General features: G+C 33.1%; 3 protein-coding genes across 4 annotated transcripts; 2 read left to right on the top strand and 1 right to left on the bottom strand.

Moving 5' to 3' along the window:
- The first annotated feature begins 159 nt into the window (after positions 1-159).
- Positions 160-5,765, top strand: LOC132600777 (65-kDa microtubule-associated protein 3-like). 2 transcript variants are annotated; one of them, XM_060314158.1, is made up of 13 exons: positions 160-313; positions 1,628-1,714; positions 1,879-2,085; positions 2,393-2,635; positions 2,717-2,926; positions 3,008-3,163; positions 3,249-3,408; positions 3,505-3,659; positions 3,743-3,830; positions 3,968-4,041; positions 4,136-4,210; positions 4,299-4,578; positions 4,826-5,765. In XM_060314158.1, exons 2-13 carry the CDS (start codon positions 1,643-1,645, stop codon positions 5,287-5,289), a joined length of 2,184 nt encoding a protein of 727 aa, XP_060170141.1. In that variant the 5' UTR covers positions 160-313; positions 1,628-1,642; the 3' UTR covers positions 5,290-5,765. The 2 variants fall into 2 exon arrangements, with proteins under 2 accessions (XP_060170141.1, XP_060170142.1); XM_060314159.1 differs by having other exon boundaries at positions 252-308.
- An 8,041-nt stretch (positions 5,766-13,806) lies between these two features.
- LOC132599552 (F-box/FBD/LRR-repeat protein At1g13570-like) lies at positions 13,807-16,832 on the bottom strand. The gene is made up of 4 exons (XM_060312889.1): positions 16,676-16,832; positions 14,919-15,761; positions 14,660-14,824; positions 13,807-14,547 (listed from the first exon to the last, which is right to left on the bottom strand). The coding sequence occupies exons 2-4, from the start codon at positions 15,735-15,737 to the stop codon at positions 14,260-14,262; spliced, it is 1,272 nt and encodes a 423-aa protein (XP_060168872.1). The 5' UTR covers positions 15,738-15,761; positions 16,676-16,832; the 3' UTR covers positions 13,807-14,259.
- A 1,245-nt stretch (positions 16,833-18,077) lies between these two features.
- On the top strand, positions 18,078-21,515 carry LOC132600776 (small ribosomal subunit protein uS15). The gene is made up of 5 exons (XM_060314157.1): positions 18,078-18,231; positions 18,336-18,408; positions 19,040-19,178; positions 19,648-19,834; positions 21,302-21,515. Exons 1-5 carry the CDS (start codon positions 18,209-18,211, stop codon positions 21,333-21,335), a joined length of 456 nt encoding a protein of 151 aa, XP_060170140.1. The 5' UTR covers positions 18,078-18,208; the 3' UTR covers positions 21,336-21,515.
- Positions 21,516-21,976: the final 461 nt, after the last annotated feature.

The raw sequence follows: 21,976 nt of genomic DNA, 5'->3' as shown, positions 1-21,976 counted from the left end.
AGGACAAAAATTAAGCAACAGCCTGTTTGAAGGGAAAAAAATTAAAGACCAGCACAAAATAGGGACAAAAGTGCAAATGACCCCCAAGAGAAGCATTTTGGGCCTTTTTGGATTTCTAACTCACAAGCCTAGATCCACAATATCAGTTCTCATTTATTTTCATATCACATTTTATTTTCATTATATTTATTTCACTTTTAATAATATTTTACACCAAATCAGGAAATACCCCCAAATTTCAAAATTCAAATTACTACCTTTTGAATCCAAGCTCACCTCTCTCTCTCTCTGCTCCGGCGAAATATACAGTTGTGTGAGTTTCCTTTTTCTCGCTGTAAAATTATCATTGTCACGAGTTTTCTGTACGAATTATGAATTTCGAAGCTGTGTTTCCACAATTTTTTTGAAAAATTTATATGCATTTTTTCATTTGTTTCGATGTGTTAATGGCTTATTAATATGCATTTCACTTAAGGAAAAAAAAAAAAAACTGTAACTCTATCGCTGTCTACGAGTTTCCATAATTCTTTTGACAATTTAATACGTTTTTTTTTTTTTTCTCATTTGTTTCGATGCGTTAATGACATACTAATATGCATTTCACCTAAGAAAAGGGAAAAAAAATGAGTCTACGGGTTTTCAGTACTCATTTTCAGTGTTGAAGTTACGAATTATGAATTTCGAAGCAGTTTTCCACAATTTTCTTTTACAAATTTATATGTATTTTTTGCATTTGTTTCAAGGTGTTAATGTCCTACTAATATGAATTTCAAATTTCAATTGAGATTTGAAGTGAGCATTTAATTAATGTTAGTAAGTAGATATTTGTTATTTCTGGAACTTAATAATCTATAGATTCGAGAGTCTATCAGAAACAGTCTCTCTACCACAGAAAGGTAGGGGTAAGGTCAGGTACATCCTACCCTCACCAGACCCCACTTGTGAGATTACACAGGGTATGTATGTTGTTGTTTTGTTTAAGAATTTTATATATTATTAGCGTGTAGAGTTGACTATAGCTAAAAATTTGAACTTTTATTAGTGAGTGGGAATTGAAGGTGGGGTCCTAAAGCCGTAAAAGCTGCAACAGTATCATTGTCTACCAGTTTTCTGTACTTGGTGTTAAATTAGTAAATTTGAAGTCATATGCAGAATCATTCTGATTATCCCAATGGCCAGTTTCAAAGTATTGATAGTCTCAAATCTAAGCATTTGATCAAGAGTTTGTTCAAGTGAGCACTAAATTAAGGTTAATAAGTTACAAAAGTAGATATTTGATTATAGAGTTGATCATAGCTTAAAATTTGAATTGTTAGTAGTGTGTATCTCATTGAAGGTGAGTGTTAAGAGGCTTCCTTTTGGAGAGTTAAATATGTTGAAATTGTATCTTAGGCGAAAGATAGGGGCGGACTAGGCATGCACATTTGAAGAATAGATGTCAGAAGGACATTACAAAATTGTTACTTCCTTGATCATTTATGAGAATAATTGTTTCTTTATGTTCCAGGCTGCATTACTGTTCATGGCCAATGTTACAGTTGATGACGAGTGAAATTGCTCGCTCTGGTTTCAGATTATTCAATATTTCTTGGAATATAATCTTGTAATAATTACTCTTAATTGGCAGTTGAATATCTCTGAGATGTCAACTCCTCAAAATGATCCACTTCAGCAAACGGAAACAACATGTGGATTACTGCTACATGAACTACAGGTAGTATTTTTTAATTAGTATATTGTCAATAACATGTTCATAAGTTATTTAGTGGGAGCTGTCCTTCTCTTTATGTATCTTTCTTTACTTTCCATCTGTTATCTTCTTGTCTTTTTATGATGGATATCATATTCATTTTTCGCTCTCTTTTTTTTTTTCTGAAGATAATATGGGATGAAGTTGGGGAATGTGATACTGAAAGGGACAGAATGCTATTTGAGATTGAACGAGAATGTCTGGAAGTGTATAGGCGTAAAGTGGACCAAGCGAACAAGAGCAGAGCTCAACTAAGGCAGACAATTGCTGATTCTGAAGCGGAGCTTGCAGCTATCTGTTCTGCAATGGGGGAGCGACCAGTGCGTATTAAACAGGTTAGGAATGATGTAGTCAATTACCTTTTACGGTTTCAATAGATGGGGCGATTGTATGAAATGGTTATATACACAGTTGCCTTATCTGTAAATACAAAATAAAATTGCACTGCGCTAGTACAGATTGGTTTTATTCTTGCAACAGTATTAAGATGACCAAGCTTCGAGGCTCCTCTTATATTCTAGAATATACAGGAAAAGTTGAATTTAAATACTTTGTATAAACATAGTTAAAGTACGGTCTACATGTTTTTTTTCCTTCCGCAAGATCAGGTAAGGAATTTTATAATGGATCTCTTGTATTCAGTCTGACCAGAGCCAAGGAGGTTTGAAGGCGGAACTTAGAGCGGTCCTTCCAGAACTGGAGGAGATGCGGAAGAGGAGATCTGACAGAAAAAATCAATTCATTGAAGTTATGAAGCAGATACAGAAGATTAAGAATGAAATTTATAGGTTTACTTCTACAAGCTTGGTAGTGGATGAAAGTGATTTATCATTACGAAAGCTCGAAGAATTGCATACAGAACTGCATGCACTTCAACAAGAAAAGGTTAAAAATCGCTCTATAACACCAAGCCAATTGTTCTCTGACCCTGTCCTCTGACTTAGACTATTTCCTGTTTTTGGCCAGAGCGAACGCTTGAAACAGGTTCTGGATTACCTTGGTTCTTTGAATTCATTATGCTCGGTTCTTGGCATGGATTTCAAACATACTATCAATGAGATTGATCCAAGTCTTAGGGAATCAGAAGAAAGTAAGAACATTTGTAACGATACCATCCAAAATTTAGCAGCTGCAATACAAAGACTACAAGAAGTTAAGTTACAAAGGATGCAGCGGGTATGCGGTTGAGTAAATTATTCTTGAGTTACCTATCTTTTTTTCACTCTGTAGACATTGATGACCTTCTGGATTTTACAGCTACAAGATCTTACTATGTCCATGCTGGAACTATGGAATTTGATGGATACGCCTATTGAAGAGCAACAGATATTTCAGAATGTCACTTGTAAGATAGCTGCCAAAGAACATGAGATAACAGAGCCTAACATTTTGTCGCTGGAATTCATTACTTGTGTGAGTTATAGCATCTTTGATAACATTCCGCTTGACTGTGAAATTCTACTTTGGGCCTGAATATGATGGATCTTTTACAATCAAGGTTGAGGAAGAAGTGTCCCGTTTGGAAGAATTGAAAGCAAGCAAAATGAAGGAGCTTGTTCTGAAGAAGAAGTCAGAACTAGAGGAGATCTACAGAAAAACACATATGGTTGCTGATTCAGACAGTGCAATGAGTATAGCTATTGAAGCTATTGAATCTGGTATTTAAATCGTAAACAAATAGAAATTCAATCGATTAGTATGTCCTTGTTATGAGATTAATTTATATGCTCTTCTTTGTTCATATCTCTGAAAAGGAGCTGTCAATGCTGCTGATGCTGTCCTTGAGCAAATTGAGCTCCAAATAGCTCAAGTCAAAGAGGAAGCTTTCAGCAGGAAAGACATTCTAGACAAAGTCGAGAAATGGATCGCTGCATGTGAGGAGGAGTGCTGGCTTGAGGAGTATAACAGGGTTGGTTTTGCTTTCAACTAGCATTGACATGTTCCATGAAGTATGCCTAAAATGCTTATTCATTACCTTGATTTCTTGTCTAGGATGAAAACCGCTACAATGCTGGACGAGGCACCCACCTAACTCTAAAGCGTGCTGAGAAAGCTCGTGCTTTGGTTAATAAGCTTCCAGGTTTCTTATAAGTACCTTTCTTTTTGTTAATGCATATTTGTTCCATATAAAGGTTCGAGGATGATATTTCAGATTTTCTTTATTGAACAATGTTATGAGTGGTAATAACTTTCAAATAAAATAATGTTGTTCAACAGCAATGGTGGAAGGATTGGCATCAAAAACAAAAGCTTGGGAAAATGAGAGAGGAACCACATTCACTTATGATGGTGTATGCATTTCCCAGCTTGCATTTTAAGATGTGATAATGTTCAAGTGTAAGTTCCATACAAGATCTCCCTAAACTGTTTGCTTGTTTTTGTTAGATTCCTCTTCTCTCTATGCTAGAAGAGTATACCATCTTGAGGGAAGAAAAGGAGCTAGAACGTAAGAGGCAGAGGGTACGAACTCTCAACTGACTTTTAGTTAACTTTAAATCTATGCTATTATAGAAAGCCATTAACCTGCACGTGATTCATCTTATCTCAGGACCAGAAGAAACTTCAGGGACAGTTAATGGCAGAACAAGAGGCTCGTTATGGCTCAAAACCCAGTCCTATGAAAAACCAAAGTGCCAAAAAAGGTCCTAAATTATCATGTGGTGGTGCTCCGAGCAATAGAAGGCTTTCACTTGGAGGAACAATGCAGCAAACTTGTAAAACAGAACTTCCTCATTCCACTAAAACTACCCCAAACACACGTCAAGCAAAGAAGTCTGAGCACTTTCATCAACTTGACCAATATGATGGATTTGCAGCTTTATCAGCCGGTAACTTTCTCCTCAACTCTCTTGAAATACTTGGTTGAAAATCATTCCTCTGTCAATTTGGGCCTGAGAAAAAGTCTGATATTCTTCAATGGTCCAGACACCAACGCTATTTGTGAACTCTAACTAAGCTTTCTTTTATCATATTAAAGAATTCAAGATGTAGTAGTTTCTTCTGATATCATATTATAGAATTCTAATTGTACTGCCACGTTCTCAATTTTTAATCTTGTTACGCTTCTTTGCTTAGGGAGGAGAGGAGGTTTGGGTATCGATGAACTTCTTTCGAAAAAGCAATCCATCAGTGCACTAAATGGTCCAGAATTAGAGACAGCAACAATGCGGAAGCCTTTCTCACCCATCTCTTGCAAAGATTCTTCCCTATACAATGCAACAACTATTTTGGGAGATGTGAACAGAAAACATAATGAGACGGTAATGAAAACCCCGCTAAGTAACCATACTACACCATTCTCCACTCCTGTAAAGACTATTTCTACTTATGAAGAAGAGAACAGAACTCCTGCTAAACCAATGCCAATTCCAGTACCTTGTACTCCATCAACCGTGTCTGTTCCAATGCAGATGACAACACCAGGTCCTGCTGTTACACCTTACAATTCGAAGCTCGTTGAAAAGATCCATATGGAGGAGATAGAGTATTCCTTTGAGGAGAGGAGGCTTGCATTTTACCTTCAGAGAACACATTTGTAGTATGCTGTCATATAAGTTAGATACCAACTATGGACAAAATTGATTGGTAATTAACGGCTTTCAGTATCTTGTATAGCAGTCAATACATTTTTGTTCTATGGTTGAGAAGTCAAGTCAATTCTATTGGCTTTTGTAATGTGTAGATACGAAAATAACTGAATTTGCTAATACTTGTCCCCTGATAAGTAGTGCAAGATGATGGAACACCAATATTGTTGGGCTATGTTGCTCGGATTCTCCAATAATGTTGCTGCATCCATGTTGAATCCTTCAAAACTATGCAACTTTTGAATGATACGGCACACATCCGTTTAGACATTTTTAAGATTCCGAGCGACATAGCTGCTGGTCCTGTTCAGACAAACTTAACATACTGACACCGGACCAAGTTCTTTTCTTTCACCTGGTATTCTATTTTCCTTGCACCTACTGTCTTTTGTGCAAGAATTCACACTATTAAGTAACAAGATTGAATGCGTTGGACTTTTTCGCATTTCGTTTTCAAGATTTTAATACTTATAGCAGCACGGGTCCAATATATTAGATTATAGTGTATCTATGTGTATGTAGTTATTTTTTGATATTGCTTGATTATTTTAATATGGGGTCTATTTTTTTTTTATATTGCTTTTTTTTTTTTTTAATATGGGGTTCACTTTTTTTTTTTTTTGTGGTAACATGAGTTGGAGGTGGACGACGATACCACCTCCAATGCCCGTGCTGCGCACGGGCCTAACACTTTGGATTATAGTGTATCTATGTGTATGTAGCTTTGTTTGGGCAGTGATAAGATATATATACTATGTTCAAAACACGATTAATATAACATTGTAGTTTGTGCTCCGTATCCAAAACTTTATTATATTAGTGTTTGCTACGAATACAAAGTTTGCAAAAATTTATTAATACTTTTTAAAAGAGAAGACTTGTTTAAACGAAACTATTTTCCTCTCTTTCAGACAAAATAATAGCAATATTTAAGCATCAGTTTATATTTTAAATTTTAATTCGATTAATTTAAAGGTGTAAAATATTTTATTATTAATGTATATAGATTGGACCTAAACAATATTTATTATTTTTTTATCAAATTTTGATTTGGATAATTCTAATTCAAATTATTAAATTAATTTTACACGTTTAAAATGAAACAAAGTAGAAATTTGATTTCTTTTTAAACGAAGAACTATTATTTTTTAATTTTTGGTGAATATTCTTGGTTTAGCTCATTTTACTTGTCATGTTGTCTTTTGCACTTTTTTTTAACGAAACGTCAATTAGAATTATAATTTGATTAATTTATCTTATTTATTATTTGATCTCCATTTAATATTATTTTTTCTTTTACGACATTAATCTCTTATCACATTTATTAGAGTAAGAATAAAAATTAAAATATAAATATTTTAAGTATATTTATTTTAGTAAACATAACAAATAAACGACATGACGGAATAGCAAATACAACAATTAAATATCTAAATTAGATCTCAGGCTAATATAAGAAAAGAAAGGAAATTATATGTACTTGCCTACTTAACCTTTCAAATAATATGAGGTCCATGTTTTTTGTTGTGCAATAATTTCATTTGCTCCCACTAATGGGTTGATACGCATGTGGCAATGAATCCACTATTATTGACTTGATGGGGATACTTTGGGAATTACATGAATATTATTTGATTTTTTAATATATGGGGTGCACGTTTTTTTTTTTAATATGGGGTCCATCTTTTTTTTATATTACTTAATTTTTTTAATATGAGGTCCACCATTTTTTTTTTACATGAGTTTGGAGATTTTTTTTATTTTTTTAACATGGGGTCCAAATTTTATTTTATTTTTACACATGAGTTGGGGACGGACGACGATCCATCCCCCAACACATGCTTATATATAGTATAAATTTAATATGGGATCCACTTTTTTTTTTTTTTGATATTGCTTAATTTTTTTAATGTGAGTTTGTGTTCCGTATCTTAAACTTTATTATATTAGTGTTTGCTACGAATACAAAATCGGCAAATTTATTAATATTTTTTAAAAGAAAAGACTTGTTTAAAAGGAAACTATTTTCCTCTCTTTGAGATAAAACAATAGCAATATTTAAGCATCAGTTGATACTTTCAATTTTAATTCGATTAATTTAAAGGTGTAAAATACTTATTATTTTTTATCACATTTTGATTTGGATAATTCTAATTAAAATTATTAAATTAATTTTACATGTTTAAAACGAAACAAAGTATTTTCTATTTAAACGAAGAAATATTATTTTTTAATTTTTGGTAAATATTCTCGGTTTAGCTCATTTTACTTGTCATGTTGTCTTTTGCATGGTTTTTTAAGAAAACGTCGATTAGAATTATAATTTGACTAATTTACCTTATTCATTATTTGATCTCCATTTGATTTTTTTTTTACGACATTAATCTCTTTTCACATTTATTAGAGTAAGAATAAAAATAAAAAATTAATTAAATTCTATCTTATTTTAAAATATAAATATTTTAAGTATATTTATTTTAGTGAACATAACAAATAAATGACATGGCGGAATAGCAAATACAACAGTTTAATATCTAAATTAGATCTCAGGCTAATATAAAAAAAAAAAAAAAACTGTATGGTTTGACTACTTAACTTTTTGAAGAAAAGCAATTTCATTTGCTCCCACTAATGGATTGATACGCACGTGGCAATGAATCCATCATTATTGACTTAATGAGATACTTTGAAAATTACATGAATATTGTTTGATTTTTTAATATGGAGTGCACTTTTTTTTTGACATTATTAATTTGCACTATGCATATATATATATATATACTATGTTCAAAACACAATTAATATAACATTTTAGTTTGTACTCCGTATCTAAAACTTTAGTATATTAGTGTTTACTACGAATACAAAGTCTGCATTTTTTTTTTTGACATTATATTTTTTTTAATATGGGGTTCACTTTTTTTTTTTTGATATTGCTTATTTTTTGTTAATATGGGGTCCACTTTTTTTTTTACAGTGAGTTTGGAGATGGTGGGTTCCACTTTTTTTTTTATATATATATATTGTTTGATGTTGTTTAGTATGAGGTCCACCCTTTATGGGGTGCACTATTTTTTTTTAGAAATTATTAGTTTGTACTATTTTTATGCATAAAATATATATACATATACTATGTTCAAAACACGATTAATATAACATTGTAGTTTATGCTCCGTATCTAAAATTTTATAATATTAGTGTTTGTTACGAATACAAAGCCAGTATTTTTTTTTTTAACATTATATTTTTTTTAATATGGGGTTCACTTTTTTTATTTTTTATTTTTTATATTGCTTAATTTTGATAATATAGGGTCCACTTTTTTTTTTCCCATGAGTTTGGAGATGGTGAGTTCCACTTTTTTTTCTTCCTTTTTTTTTATTGCTCGGTGTTATTTAGTATGGGGCCCACCCTTTTTTTTAAGGGACAACGGACGACGAAGCATGGGTCTAGCTTTATATAGTTTTTTTTTTTTTTTATATTGCTTGGTGTTGTTTAGTATGGGGCCCACCCTTTTGGACATTATTAGTTTGCACTATTTTTATGCATATAATATATATATATATATATATATATATACTATGTTCAAAACACGATTGATATAACATTGTAATTTGTGTCCCGTATCTAAAACTTTATTATATTAGTGTTTGCTACGAATACAAAGTCTGCACTTATTTTTTTTGACATTGTTTTTTTTTAATATGGGATTCACTTTTTTTTTGATATATATTGCTTGATTTTGTCAATATGGGATACTATGTTCAAAACACGATTAATATAATATTGTAATTTGTGCTCCGTATTTAAAACTTTATTATATTAGTGTTTGCTACGAATACGCACGTGGCAATGAATCCATCATTATTGACTTAATGAGATACTTTGGAAATTACATGAATATTGTTTGATTTTTTAATACGGGGTGCACTTTTTTTTTGACATTATTAATTTGCACTATTTTTATGCATATATATATATATATATATATATATATATATTAGAATTATGGGGCCCATAATTTGTTTTTGCACTTTTTTTTTTTTGACATTGTTTGTTTTTTTAATATGGGATTCACTTTTTTTTATTTTTTTTATTTTTTATATATCGCTTGATTTTGTCAATATGGAATACTATGTTCAAAACACGATTAATATAACATTGTAGTTTGTGCTCCGTATTTAAAATTTTATTATATTAGTGTTTGCTACGAATACGCACGTGGCAATAAATCCATCATTATTGACTTAATGAGATACTTTGGAAATTGCATGAATATTGTTTGATTTTTTAATATGGGTGCACTTTTTTTTTGACATTATTAAGTTTGCTACGAATACGCACGTGACAATGAATCCATCATTATTGACTTAATGAGATACTTTGGAAATTACATGAATATTTTTTGATTTTTTAATATGGGGTGCACTTATTTTTTTGACATTATTAATTTGCACTATTTTTTAAATATTAGTTATTGTTTAATATATATGGGGCCCACAATTTTTTTATATATTAAATTGGAACGGATATATATATATATTAGAATTATGAGACCCACAATTTTTTTTTTAATGTTAGTTGTTTTTTTATATATTAAATTGGAACGGATATATATATGTATATGAATTATGGGGCCCACATTTTTTTTAATGTTAGTTGTTGTTTAATATATATGGGACCCATAATTTTTTTTTATTAAATTGGAACGGACGACGAGAAAGTGAGCCCAACCGGCTCTTTTTAATAGTAGAAATATAAATGGTACTATCTCTATTTTTATTAAATGATTTTTACCCCTTGAGTTAATCCTGAATTTCTCGTTTCAAATACGGAATATTAAAGTTGGAATTACTTGACATAATAAAATAATTCTATCCGAGGGCATACCAGTTATAGGTACTCCAAGAATAGGCTAATAGTGTAACAAATCTTTTGACACTTTCAGTGTATAAAAGCTTTATGCTTGCGTGAGTTCTTGACATTTTTAGCCAGCTGGCTAAAAAGAAATTCACCCCACCTAACTGTAAGCCTGTAACATTTTATAGCCGTTATTGGTGTATACTCGGTGTAATGTATGCATACTAATCATACACGTATTTTACTGCAATTCACTACATACTGATTAAAACTTTAAATAAAAAGGTAATATACTTTCTGTTATGGACTTTGTTGCGTTGTTGTACAGTATAAATAAGAATCCCAAAAGATAAGCTTTTAACCAGGAATCTTTTGTTTTTGCATGTAGACGTTAAGACAATAGAGACCATAGGATTAGATTCTCGAGAAAAAGATGGATAGAGGGTGCAACCCAAAGATTGCACCTCAAAAAATTGAAAATTTGGGGACTACATCGAGCAAGGAATTAAAAAAAAATTCGAGTTGTTTGACTGAATTCTTTTAATATGGGAAGATAGAAAAAATCACAAAGGGGAAATTCTGATGGACGACTAGACATAAAGTTAGGAAAGAGGTACAAAAATGCAAATGGAAGAGACTTTCATCGAATTCTGAAGTGTGACTATGAGAGTAGGCTCCACCTTATAAAATTTTGCATTATTTATACTAGTGAATAGTGATATATGCTAAAGGGTGTCTTTTTGTTGGGCTAAACAGTCCAAAAATACTCTTATTATCCGCTTTGAATATTTTGTTCACACACCCAATAATCTTTTCTCGAACTAAATTCCACATGACTCATTATTATAATTCATGGGTCAGAGAGTTAACATATTTGTGTGTCACCCACATCGTCAGAGTATTTACGATCACTGGAGCCCAAAAGCTGTGTATGCGTCTTCAAAGCTATGGGTAAAGGTCGTAAACTGTCCCATAGATTGACAAAGACACTAAGTCGGGCTCCACGCCACACTTGGGCTAAATGGTCCAAAAATAGGGAAAAGGACACACATGGCCGGTGAGGTGAAACTAATCCCACCCTCTAACCCAATTTTTCCCAAACCCTAATTATACCCACTAAACTAATCTCATCCATTAGCCAAAACTTAAATAAGACAATTTTTAAATAAAAACCCAAACACAAAAATGTTTGAGGCGATTTTTATATATAATATGTGTCATTTGTGTATAAAATATGTATCAGTACCTATCTGTAATGTATAGAAACTGTATAAAATATGAATCACTAAGTTATGTATCATTTTTGTATATAATATGTATCATTTGTGTATATAATGTGTATCAACACAGTGCAATTGCCCTGTATAGAATAGAAAATTGTATCATTTTTGTATATAATATTTATCATTTTTTGTATATAAAGTGTATATAGAATTCCAGCATGTGTATATAAACTGATCAGTCTTGTATAGAAAGTGTACCATACGTATAAAAAATGTATAATAGAAACCGTATCATTGTGGTATATAATATGTATCACTATTGTATATGTAAAAAAAAATCATATCATTATTGTATAATATGTGTATAATAAATGTATAATTTATGTAAAATAAATGTATGATTAATTCCAGCATATGTATATAAACTGTATAATTCTTGTATATAAAGTGTATATATAATTCCAACATATGTATATATGCTGTAGCAGCCCTTTAGTGGCGACTTAGTCGCCACAAAAAGTCTTTTTTTTTTGTTTGTTTTTAAGCGCCTGAGTTGTTGGGTCGGTCAGCCTTGGCATTATTTTGGGCCGAACGGACACCTAGTGGAATTAAGCCCAAACAGTGGTTAAATGTGGGATTAGTTTGGCTGAGTGGACACACAGTGTCCTTTTCCCCCAAAAATATCTTTAATATAATGTGATATTGTCCGCTTTGGGCCAAGCCCGCACGACTTTCCTCAAAAAGCCTTACATCATTAAGAGTATCCAACATCTTATAAGTAGCCCTTTTTCTTTTCAGCTACCAACGTAGTACTTTATTCGCACACTCAACAATTTTGCACTCAGTTGGTGATATAATGCAAGTATTATAAAAGTATCTTATTGCTACAGAACAAGAAGAAAACTACCGTTACAGTAGTTCATTCTAGATATTATATAGAACCCGTTTGGATGGTCTTATTTTAAGCGGCTTTTCAGCCAAAACAACTTAAAATTCAAAAAGACTTATATAAGTTGGGAATGCCCAACTTTTGACTTTTGGCTTATTTTTGTTATTCGATATTCCGGTTTAAAATAAAGTGCTTAAAAGCACTTTTTTACCTTACCAAACACTACAAATGTACAAATTGTTTTGGCTTAAGAAGCTTTATAAGCCAATCCAAACAGCTCTTAGTCTGTTTGATTCAACTAGAACAGTGTAAAAAGTTTAACCAGAAACACCACGAATGTCCCGTCAAATGTCAATTTTATGTTAGCCTTTCTAAACAATATGATAAAATTATCTTTTCTAAAAGAAAATGATAAAATTGTCTCTAGAACCACTCGTTACATTTTACCATGCTGGAGTGCAGAAAACTCATTCTTAGTTTGATATTCAATAATTTTTTTTTGATTAAGCACCGGGTGTCCGGGTCTCTTAGAGCCCCGACTAATGCAGAAAACTCATTCTTAGTTTGATATTCAATAATTTTTTTTTGATTAAGCACCGGGTGTCCGGGTCTCTTAGAGCCCCGACTAATCCCGGGGGTGCACAGGCCCTCGACAAGGAGTTTCCCGCAAGTGCACCACGGTTAATTCAGGTTTTACCCAGTCCGATGGCCCTCAGAAATTGTTTGCACCCAGTAGGTTTCGAACTTGAGACCTTGAAAGGGAGCACCCCAAGGCTCAAGTCAATTGCCACCAAGCCAACCCCTAAGGGTTGATATTCAATAATTTACAGTCTAATAAGTTGATGTGTCAAGTTAACATCATTGTGACTTGATCATTCATAAGCACGTTTAACAAGATTCCGCTTCAAAACCACATAACAGTCACTAAACCTGAAGTAGTTATTTAAAAACCTCAGAGAAGTATAGAAAAAGGAACAGAGAAATTGTTTGAGCGTACTATATTCATGGTTTGAAGATGGCAATTGATTCTTGAATATGTAAAGAAGTTGAATTAATCTATAGTTGGAATGGTGGGACAAAAAGAAGTTTAAAAGCAGCAACAACAATAACAACAACATGCCGAGTTAATTTCTACAAGTGAGGTCTGGAGAGGGAAAGATGTACGCAGACCTTACCCCAATCTTTGTGAGGTAGAGAGGTTATTTCGGATAGATCCTTAGCTCAAAAGAAGTAATCAAAGCAATATTGAAAGAAAAATAGCGACAACAAAGGGTAGGATAAAAAATGCAAATGAAGCAAAGATAAAAAGAAGTTTAAAAGCATAGTCCATTAATTTGCTTGGCAACTACGTCCCACTTCAAATCTTGTGATTTTCCTACCTCTTCTTTTCAGTGTGCCAAAAGTTAATGGTGGCCACCTCAAATTGACTTGAATCTTCAAACCATGAATGATAAAAAAAGGTGCAGAGTAACCCTATGACAATTTACAATGTTTGGTTAAAACAAAGTTGGGTGAAGGGGAGTGATACAAACTAATCAAATCATCCATCCAGAATGCTCATTTCCCAAACAGATAGTGTTCACTAGTCTCTCTATCTTTTTCTTTTTTCTTTTTTTTTTTTGATAAGTAATCAAAGATTTTATAAATGCTTGCACTAAGCCAGTGCGATAAAACATAGCTTCATATCGTACAGATCCCAAATTCCCAAATTGTATCTAAAATTACATGAACATCCTGTACAATAACCAGGTTGCACCAAAAAGCTAGCAAAATAAGACATCTTTGTTTAAGACTGTAAATTTCTCCTATGGCCTTCAACAGTTCTATCATTTCTTTCAACCCAAACCGTCCATCATATGGCCTTAAAAAATTCTGTCACTAGTCTCTCTATCTTGTTACAGCAAGGCAAAACATAGTATCATATATACTACTACATCGACATTTGTTATACTACTTAATGTAGACTATTTCTGCTTTAGGTGATGCAAGATAATAGTTTGATAGCTCTGTTGATGCATTTAACATTATGTCAGGATCCTCACCATCTAGAAGCCATGTATCAATTAGCACTCTCACCAACACCGGGGACTTAGCTAAGAAAAGCTCGATAAGCTGCAGCTCAGGCATTGTTCCTGTAAAGCGTTCTAACTTAACTTCCTTGAGATGATTAAATGTCACATTGGAGAACCATTCAAGTTCCAGGGATTCTACAATACCATTATCTTCTTCAAGGTAAACCTAAAAACCATAAGAGAAGTCGACTTTCAGATGATCCAGGATCTATGAAATATGAAAAAAAACAGGTACTAAATAAGAAAGGGAGAAAGAAAAGAGTCAAAGCACTACGAACCCCAACTTCAAGATATTCTAAATATGGAAAGCTTCTTATCAAGCAAAGAGCACATGACAACCCATATGATTCCACCAGCTCAATTCTTGGCAGGTGAAAATGTTTGACATGGTTAAGATCAAAGGGAAGCCTTGTTGGTGCTTCATCTAGAGCATCATCAAGGAGCTAGGAAAAAAATACCAAATTTCAAGATGAGTCGGCCCAAAAGAAGTTCAATCTATGAATGTGCATAACAATAAAGTCACGAAGCAAAATCTACCTGACTTTTAAAGAAGTTGAAGAGGAGGTGCTCAAGAGCATAACAAGACTCGAAAAACTCTGCCAAATCGAAATTCTCCATGTCCTCATAAGAATCCTCACCTATCAGAGATATTTTTGCCAAACAGGGGACATTCTTTAGACAGATAGAACTTATGCAGCCTTTGAAATCAAAGGATCTCAGCATGGGGGCATTAATTTCAATTATATTTAAAACTTCTATGATTTCCAGCGCCAACTGCTCAAGCAACGGGCAAAGAGATATCAAAGTTCCAAGCAATTCAGAAGAAACTGAGATTCTAAATAGTTCCAGGCTGATTAACTTGTGAAACCCTTGAAGGACCGACGGAGGATGTATTAAGCAATGATGAAGAGATAGATGCCTCAACTGCAAACATGTGAAAAGTGAAGAAGGCACTTTGTATATGTAACCCCATTGAACTGATGGAAGTCGAAGAACAAGATGTTGAATGCCATTCCTAAAGAGAAAATTTATGAAGTTGTCAATATCAGGACAACTTTTGAGAGAACCAACGTCGAGGGTAAACTTAGTAACTGGTCCTTCGTGAAGCGTCATAATCTGGTTGATAGTATTTGTAAATTTGATTGTAGGGTCCATCTGTGATATCCATGGAGATGCATCAAGCATCAACTCTGTACGTCTACACCAATTATACCTCCATTTCCTCGATAAGATGCTTGTTCTCACGGCATCTTTACAAGGCAAACAAATCAAAATGAGGTCGATTACATTATCAGGAAGGTTGCTAAGGAAGTCAGGAGGTAAACTTCGACGACAATTTCTACCCTTAGGAGGCATCGTATAACAATAATCACCAAGAACCTGTAGAAAATAAGCAATAACACGGAATAAATCTCCAAACTATCTAGACAGAACTGCTATTCACATTGTCAATCAACATAAGAAATAAGGTGCATTACAGTTGATATCGGTCAATTATCTCCTCCAAATATCTATGTTATACCAATATTTATTTTGCCTTGAAATATATACCATATCGAACGGGAACATGCAGGGGCGGAGTTAGAAGCAAGCGCACGGTTTCGATGAAACCCAATAGCTTTTTATCAGACACTGTTTTTATATTAAAAAAATTCATTAAGTATGTAGAAATATTAAATTTTGAACTTAGTCATTAGCACTTGAAGTTACTCAGAAACCACAAAGTTGAAATTCCAACTCCGCCTTCAAAAAAAAAAAAAAAAGGAAAAGTCTTTAAAAAAAAAAAAAAAAAAAAAGGTGCACACACCTCAACTAGCAGATGTGTAACATAACTTAACACCTTCCATTAATACTTACTTCTTAAATACATTTTTGGGTCTCAAAAGGAAAAATGATATTATTTGTTTGCTACTTGCCTACTTCTATAAGTTTATCAACCATCATCTCTTAACTAAGAAGGGGAAAAATATTTTTCAAGATTTGGTCATATTTTACTCACACATAAGCTTTAAGGCTGTTAAAACCTGTAACATTCTAAGAAGAAACTATAAACTGCAGCATAACTATTGAAAAGCAACATTCTAAAAAGAGTACAAAAAGGTAAAAGAAGGGGAGAAATAATTTTTAAGATTTGGTCATTTTTTACTCACACATAAGCTTAAAAGGCTGTTAAAATGCTGTAACAAAAAAAAAAAAAAACTATAAACTGCAGCATACTACACCAAGCGCAACTATTGAAAAGTAACATGCTAAAAAGAGTACAAAAAGGAAAAAGACTGAGCCTTTAGGATTACCGATGATGCCAAATATTCTATTAACTCTTACAGTTTTCTTTGTCGGTACATAGAGGAATTGGGAAAGTATATTGGTACAGGGTGGGGCGTGGGCAGGAAGGAGTGTGGGGGTGGGGACGTGGATAATGTAAAATGAAAAGTAAAAACACGTAGCATGAAATAAGGGGTTGTTTTGAAAACATGTTACTGTGAAAATTTTGATATAGAAGATATTTTTAAAACATGCATTTATTTTTGGTTTAATGCATAGGTAGCACTTAAATTTGCACGAATATTCCATATTCAAACTAAGTCAGGTTTCAATTGGACGCCTCAATTTCTAATAAAGTATTTCAATTTGACAGTTTCAGTTCAAATTTTAGAAAAAAAGTCGTGTGTGTTTTCGTATTTTAGATAGCTAAGTTAATTATATAAAATATGTCATCTCTTTTAATTATACGCATTCGCTTCAATAAGCCGTAAAAACCCATACTTTTCTACTTGAGATTGATGCGTATAATTAAAGGAGATGACACATTTTATGTATTATAATATCTCACAAGTTATGCCGGACACTGTAAAACTTTCACCACAATAAAATATGAAAATACTGTATAACTTATGCCGCATAGCTTAATTCCTACATAACTTATACCGAGCGGGGCAGAGTTCAGCTTTCGAAGGTAAATATTACAGAATTTATGCTGAGTGAACTTGGTCTGGATAATTTCATTAAATGAGCAACAGGGGGTTAAGTTTACAAATGGCCTCAATAAGGGGTGGTTTTGATTTTTGGCCCCGCTTAACAATTTTTTTGAAAAATAGCTTCCGCTTCAGAAAATTCGCTAGATAAAGCTTTTATTGTCCATTGTGCATAAGCTGTGACATAAATTAGTTTAACGAACATGCTCAATTGATCATAAGTCATGCCTTATAGGCAAGAGTTAGAACTTATACTCTATGGGCAACATAGAAAAGTTTTTATTGCCCATAAAGTATAACTTTTAGCTCTTGCCTATAAGGTAGGCGTCTAGGATATTTCAAAACAGCGAACTGATTAATTGACAACAAGTTCTATCTTATAGGAAAAAGTTAGAACTTTTGTAACTTATGCCTGATGGACAATAAAATTTCTTTCCAACGAATTTTTTCAAATGGATAGGTATTTAATTTTTGTCCTTCAAATGAGCTGGTCTAGTTTTTGCTCTTCAAAATCAAACAAGCGACTAACAGGGTCTAAGTTCTTTAAGGACTCCAGCATAACTTATAATGCGAAAATATGACTTCGGCCCTACAAAAAAATTATTTGTTTCGAGGAACAAAAATTAGAGTCCAACACAAAATAGGGTCAAAGTGCAAATGAGCCATGGTTTGGATGTCTAATACTGGACCCAAGATTTCATGGCCCAATCCATTCTAAACATGCAACAACAAAATTCAAGCCCCAAATAACCCCTTTACTTCCATAATAAACCTTACAGAAATCTAATAATCTAGGGTTTGTCAAATTCTTTCAACAAACCAAACCTACACTTTCACTCACATATCTTCACCATGGGTCGTATGCACAGTCGTGGGTATGTATTTCTCTTCTCTCCAATGCTTTAATTCACTTCTAACCATTTTTTTCAAAATAAATAAATAAAAAATAAATCATATATTTTTTTTTTGTTGGTTTCAGTAAAGGTATATCAGCTTCAGCTCTACCATACAAGAGAACTCCTCCAAGTTGGCTTAAGATCTCTGCTCCAGATGTAAATCTTCATTTTTTTTTTTTTGCGTTTGGACATGAATTTGGTGATATTTGAAAAAAAAAATAGTATTCGAAATTAAGTTGAAAAGTATATTAATTTTTGAAAAGAAAAAATTACGCTGACTTGGCAAACATTTAGACTGTATTTACGAAATGTGGCTACGTTTTGGGTTTTGTAGCAAATACACTACACACAGGCGTAACTGTATGCGTTGATATAGCTCTTTCGCGCATTTTCAGCTGATACATTATGCGTTGATACAGCTGATACTCGCTATTTCAGCTAATCCACACATTGATACGACTCTGAATTATAGCTACTGTATGCGCAACTGTATCTACGTTTTGTAAATACGCAATTTGTGGCTACGCTTTGTAATTACGCTCTAAACTATGGAGTAGCTTTTTATGAAAATTTTTCTTTTGAAAATTAAAGCCGTGTTTCATTTTAAAAAATGTTAGTAGTTTTATTATGGAATAATTGTCTATAATGTTTAAGCAAACAGTTTTTTGAAAAAAAGTTGGGAAAAAACAGCAACTTCATGTCCAAACAGGCCCTTAATGTAGTATATTTTGATATAGGAACAGATAGATGATAAGATCACTGTATGATTATGTTTCTATATTTTTAGGTTGAGGACAATATCTGCAAGTTTGCGAAGAAAGGATTGACACCTTCACAAATTGGTGTGATTCTTCGTGATTCTCACGGAATTGCTCAAGTCAAGAGTGTCACAGGAAGCAAGATTTTGCGTATCCTCAAGGCTCACGGTATGAGATTTAATCTTCTTTTGAGATTATTAATGCTGCAAGAATTCCATTGCGATTAGATTTAGGCAAAATTTAGTTTAACATATCAATTAGTTAAATATTTGAACAAAATTTGCTTCCGATAGAGCGAACTATATAGATGAATCATATTGACCTATGTTGCTCGAACTCTCCAAAAATGTTGCCGCACCCATGTCGGATTCTCCAAAAATTCAGTACTTTTGGAGTATCCGTCATGCATCTGTCGACATTTTTGAATAGTCCGAGCAACATACATATTGACTACTCCAACTAGTTTGAGATTAACACGTTGATTGATTTAACATATCAAGTACTTCAATATTTAAAGGAAATGCTAATAGAGTGGAATATATAGACGATTCATAGTGACAGCTCCAATTAGTTTGGGATTAAGAAAAGTTGATTGATTTAACTGATGGATTTTTTTTTTGGGGGGGCTATTGGGTAGGGCTTGCTCCCGAGATCCCAGAGGATCTATATCACCTTATTAAGAAGGCAGTTGCCATCAGGAAGCATTTGGAGAGGAACAGAAAGGACAAGGATTCCAAGTTCCGCTTGATTTTGGTAGAGAGTAGGATTCACCGCCTTGCTCGTTATTACAAGAAAACTAAGAAGCTCCCCCCTGTCTGGAAATAGTAAGTTGTTCTCTCTCTCTCTCTCGCTTATCAACTTGACTTTGCATTTCCCCTTATTTATGTGATGTAGTTGCCTCTTGTGGTTGGTCATTTTCAGAAATGATAATCTTTATTGTATGTTTTCTTTTAGGTTGTGATAAACACTAGAGACTGAGAATTTTTCCTGCGCAACTTTCTTGGTTTTGTTTTATTGATTCTTCGTGGCTTATGTTTGTTACATGATTAAAGGATTGATTGGTTTAAGTGAATAGTAAGCAAAGAAAGGGAGTAGATAAGAGAGTTGGTACTATACATTTCAAAAATTAAACTATCTTTATTGTCCCCTGTCTATTCCTTCCCTGTGTGTTTAAACATTACTGGCTTTTTTGCATATTTGTTCCTCATGGAAATGATCTTTTTGTTGAATTAAGCTGCAACATTGCTGTTTGTCCCATTCTAACATTGCTTTCTTAGTTGTGTTACTAACTTCTTACTATCTCCAAACGATATAAATGTTTTAGTCAGTTTTTATTCCACTTGGTAAGGATTTTTTTGAAGAGTCCGGCTGAACCGTTAGTTCATTGGTAATGTTTTTGTTACCAAATTGAAAACCACTACATTTATTCACATGTTGCTATAGTTTGGGGTTGTTGATTATGATCCACCTAATATGACTTCTGGTAACATAGTATTTCACGACTTCCTTATACTTTGGCTGTAAGTAACCTTTTCCCCCTTGGACCATTCATTTCGCGCACACCACTCTCAGTCAGTAGTCCTTTTTTCTTAAGACAGCTTGCACTTACTCCATGCTGTACTCTTCTAGCTTGTCCTTTCGGTGACTTCAAAGCTATGTGTCAAGTTAGTTTCTATACCAATTGTTCTTGTTTTGAGTCCAGCATCTTAGTTCTCATACAATTTCTTGTACCGACTTCAGGGTAGACACTTATGTGTTGTCCTTTCCATGACTTTGATGTGTCATATAGTTTTGGACCACGTGTTCTTACATGACCCATGTAAGGTTACATTCCAACACTAAGTAGAAGCAAATGGAGTAGCCCATTTAGTTAGTACTCTTTCACTGAGGGCTATTGGCATATATAGCTGCTTTGGATTGCATTACACTACTAGACTCTCTTCCTGATACACTCCATTTCTAATGTAACTTTTTGGAAAAACCAGCTTTGAAATGCAATATAACCTATTTTTGATTGTCTTCTGAAAATTGACTTACTTTCTACGAGCTGGTGCCAAAATCTAATGATTCTCCTATCCAAGAATCTTCAACCACATGGTTACCGTAGCCCAGGGCGCAAGTAATTCATCTGAACCCTCTTTGCGAGAAATTACATTGTATATACAAGTTCTAAATTGATTTTTATGTATAAATGATAGGTATTGAATCCCCCTGATTGATCATAAAAAATGTATGTTAGGGTTCTTATGAGTTAACCTTTTCTGATTGTGAATGTTTCCATTACTATGCAGTGAATCTACAACAGCCAGTACACTTGTAGCTTAGACTGAGACATGGATGGATTAGCTTTGAGAAGATTGACCAGCTGAAGTCTTCTCTATGTTTTGGAATAGTTGTGAGGTCCATTTTTTAAAATTTAATTGTTGTAGGGGATACTTAATGGTTGTGGTTTCTGGATACATTCACCAAGTTTTACTAAACGTGACAAATAGATGCTTTAATTTATATTTGATGTCAATTTGTTCGACTGCTCAGAAATGGGTACAGTAACAAATTAGAAAAGAAATATAAAAAATGGAAATGATACAAATGTGCAGCTTTTTACACCCGCTTAGCCAAGAAAAAGAAATTCGATAGCCAAAAGTTCTAGTTTAATAACCAGTTTGGATGGGTTTAAAATAAGTAGCTTATAAGCTAAAAAAAAATAAGTTGGGGTAGACTAACTTATTATTTTTTTTGGCTTATAAGTTGTTTTCAGTTTATAAGTTGCTTTAGATAACCTAAGCCAAACGGGTTTAATTATTTTTTTGGGCTTATTTTATGCACAAAATGATTTTAAGCTGGCCAGCCAAACACTCAAAAAAGCTAAAAACAGCTTATAAGCAACTTATAACCAATCCAAACGGGCAATAAATTTTGAGATAATGGTTAAACATACTTGAGCTACACTTTTTCGCGAGTTTCAC

Source organism: Lycium barbarum, chromosome 6, assembly GCF_019175385.1.
Source record: "Lycium barbarum isolate Lr01 chromosome 6, ASM1917538v2, whole genome shotgun sequence".
In the NCBI taxonomy this organism is placed as follows: Eukaryota; Viridiplantae; Streptophyta; class Magnoliopsida; order Solanales; family Solanaceae; genus Lycium; species Lycium barbarum.
Note: the sequence above shows the minus strand (reverse complement) of the source record. Positions and strands in the feature narration are given on the sequence as shown.